Here is a 3,465-nt window from a genome sequence, read left to right as displayed (position 1 = left end):
TTTGCAATCCCAAAATACTCTAGGATAGTTTATTTTATAGTATTTATCAAATACTTCCGAATACAAGACGAGTCGACTGCGGTGGGAACCCGTTTCCAAAAAAAAACAAAAAACATAAATTTTGAGAAGAATTGGCTTAAGTTGGATGAAATATGTATATTACATAATTTATTTTTATTTATTTATTATTTATTTTTAATTATTTTATTATATTTTTTATATAAAATGAAAATGGCGCGCGCGAAGCGCGCGCTTTGTATTGTTCTAGTTTATTTAAAAAGGACATTATGTAAAAAATGCAAAATACATGTAACCAACCTTACCAAAGAATTATTGCCTCATAAATGAAATTGATATTGTATCAAGTGTGAAGAAATACATTTTAGGTTTATATAAAGAAAACATGGAGGAAGCTTTATGAGAGAAATCTAATTTTTTTCGATGTTTCTTGAAAGTGTGCAAATTAGAAATTTGCACATTGCTTCTTCAGCATTGAAGCGTGCAAATTGGAAATTTGCACATTTCTTCCTCATCATTAAAGTAGGCAAATTAGAAATTTGCACATTGCTTCTGTAACGTCCGATATTATAAGGGGACGCGTGTCTCGCCGGGAGATGAGGGGCAGGGTAGTTAATGAGTCGAGCAATCTCGGAGAAACGTAATCAATTTAATTGCTAGAACTATTTACAAGAAAGAGGGAGAACGAAAGCAAAGAAAAAAGAAGGAAGAAAGCGAAAGAAAAGAAACACAAGGTTTAGAGAGGGCGCACGAAGGGAGCCGGGAAAGTTTAGCCCAGTGAGGGCATATCCTTAGTCTCCTGTGGGAGCTTCCTGGGCCGTCTGGATAGTCGGATCCTCTGCGGGAGCGCCTCTATGCGGACGATGCAGGGTTTCGTCCTCTTCAGTGCGAGAGTGGCCTTAGGGGCGTTTGGTCCAGGCGTGGTCGTTCCTTCGTGCCTGGGAGGTTGGGCTGGAGGCGCTGTTGCAAGTGCCGCCGTCGGGGGCCTGGGTGCTGGGGTTACTGGCGGGCGCGGGGCCCATGTCCTAACTGGGCAGGGGTCAGGGGAGGTTGGGTAGGCAAGGCGGGGTGGTTGCCTGGCCGAGGGCAGTCTCCTGACTCCAGCATGGGGTGGGGATAAGGTTAGCCTTATCAGGGACTGTGGATAAGGGGGAGGAGGCAGGAGCGAAGGCTCAGCAAGTTCTAACGGCCTATCGAAGACCCCAGGACTAGCGTATGCTCTCGCTAGACGTCTGAGCTGGACCTTGCGTCCAGCTCGTCGCGATCTGCCCATTTCTGGGAGTGCCTGCGGGAAGCATCTCGTATCAGCAGTGTTAATAAGCGGGGGGAGAGATGCATGCTGTTAGTCATGATGGTAGCTAATGCTAATTTATTATTAATTTACGTAAATCCCTTAAATAGGCACTCAGAGAAAAGTAATTGTTTCTAAATCACGGGGGTGAAGTGAAATTGAGACTTCAGGCGTTGTCGTTTTTTTGTATAGAATGCTCAGATGGATTCTTCGATTATAATAATCGATTCATTGCCGTCATCACTGCATTCTTGGCAACTTCTGAGTCATATTATTGTAGTAGGGAGACCCGAGAGTGAGTAATGCAACTGCGGTTAACCTTGATCTGAAATTGGAACGCGTAAGTGGCAAATCAAAAGTAATTACGTTAACTACTTCATTGCACCGAACGAAATAACTAAAGTTCATCACAATTAGCACGTAAGATCGGTAAAGTTCGCTGTGTGCCCATCTTAGGTGAAATTCGGTCTGTTCGAGGGGGCTCCGTGAAATTGCCCCTGGAACGACTGGGAACTGAGGTTGGTTACGACGGAGAAGGTCCCCCTTTCTTTTGCGGGGTTCAGACCAGGTGACTGGTGTCGACGACGTGGAGGAGGTCGGTGAGGACTGGCGGCTCAATGCCAGTTCGAGGTAAGGTGGTGATTTCCCGCCGGAGGAACGCCGATGGCGGCGCGCAACCGGAGGTGGAGAACCGGAGGAACGCCGATGGCGGCGCGCACCCGGAGGCGGATAACCGGAGGAACGCCGATGGCGGCGCGCAACCGGAGGCAGAGGACCGGAGGAACGCCGATGGCGGCGCGCAACCGGAGGCGGAGAACCGGAGGAACGCCGATGGCGGCGCGCAACCGGAGGCAGAGAACCGGAGGAACGCCGATGGCGGCGCGCAACCGGAGGCGGAGGATCGGAGGAACGCCGCTGAAGGCGCGCAACCGGAGACGGAAGATCGGAGGAACGCCAATATAAAGGCGCGCAACCGGAGGAGGGGTTAAGAGATGAAAAGAGAGAAATAGAGAGAGACCGGGATATAGGTAGAGGTAAAGAGAGATAGAATGAGAGAGATAGATGAGCGTCGTCGTCGAGGAGGTGGTGTCCTGGTGGTCGTTGCCGTGGGCCACAGAGTTTACACACGCGGTAGAATCTCGCACTAACGGGATGTCGGCTTAGCCTAGGGTGACCGATGGTTAAACACCTTAACTTACGTCTAGGATCGCGATGTGGCGTATAATAATACACTCCAGGAGTCAGAGGTTGGCTCTCTGTCGGGCAGAGGTTCGTTCCTTGCAAAGCTCGGAGAACTGAATGCGAATTTCGGGCTCCGAGGCCCGGCTTTTATACTGTCAGCTTCTAGGGCAAGTGCGGAAGTGGTGATGAGCGGGGGCCCTTCGATCATTTTCCGAATTTATTAATTTGTACCTTAATTAGTACTCTGACTAACTTGAGTCTTGGTTAGCTTCAAAGGGGGCCGTCGCTCGTCATTTTCCCGCTTACTCCTTGTTACTTGCATTTTGCGTTCCCGAATTATTAACGCGCATACCAATCTCGCGTTTTTATGCGTAGAGTTCCGCTATGCCGTTCCGAAGCACGTGAGCATGGAAGGTTCTAGAATATCGTCGCTACGATATTAAAAGTACTAATTTCCCGTGGTTTGAACGCGCGGTTTGCCGCGGCGGCTTGAAGTGGAGGCGCGTAGCGCCCCCGTACGTGGCGGAGATCAACGGTTCCTGTGGAGGTAGCTCCGTTCTTGAGAACCGTTGATGTCAGCTCTCTAACGGCTTATTTCTTAATAATTAACGCAAATTCTTCGGATTTCTTTTATTAGGGCGAAAGCGGAGGCGCCAAAGGTCGGCCTGTTACAGTGGTTGCCACGGCTGTCGCGTAATTAATCCAGAAATGATAGTAGAGAAAATAAGAATAGAGGACGTATAAGATCACGTGCCGCGCGCGTGCTACGTGCCGCGTCGCGCCGGAGCTCTCTATCGGGTGGGCGATCATTACTGCTTCGTGAATAGTGACGTTTGACGAAAAATAATTCGTCGGACGTAACACTTCCATTGTTATGGCTTCCTCATAGAGGAAGCTTTAAGAGAGAAATCTAACTTTACCACGATGTTTCTTGAAAGTATTCAAATTAGAAATTTGCATATTCTCATTTCGCT

General features: G+C 48.5%; 1 protein-coding gene across 1 annotated transcript; it reads right to left on the bottom strand.

Annotated features, from left to right (window-relative positions):
- Positions 1–787: 787 nt before the first annotated feature.
- Positions 788–1,291, bottom strand: LOC105556963 (proline-rich receptor-like protein kinase PERK2). The gene has a single exon (XM_012004078.1). It carries the CDS (start codon positions 1,289–1,291, stop codon positions 788–790), a length of 504 nt encoding a protein of 167 aa, XP_011859468.1.
- Positions 1,292–3,465: the final 2,174 nt, after the last annotated feature.

The sequence above is a fragment of the Vollenhovia emeryi genome, unplaced genomic scaffold (assembly GCF_000949405.1).
Source record: "Vollenhovia emeryi isolate VEMERY1.0 unplaced genomic scaffold, V.emery_V1.0 DF939677.1, whole genome shotgun sequence".
NCBI lineage: Eukaryota > Metazoa > Arthropoda > Insecta > Hymenoptera > Formicidae > Vollenhovia > Vollenhovia emeryi.
The sequence above is the reverse complement of the archived record's forward strand: the minus strand, read 5'-3'. Positions and strand labels throughout refer to the sequence as shown.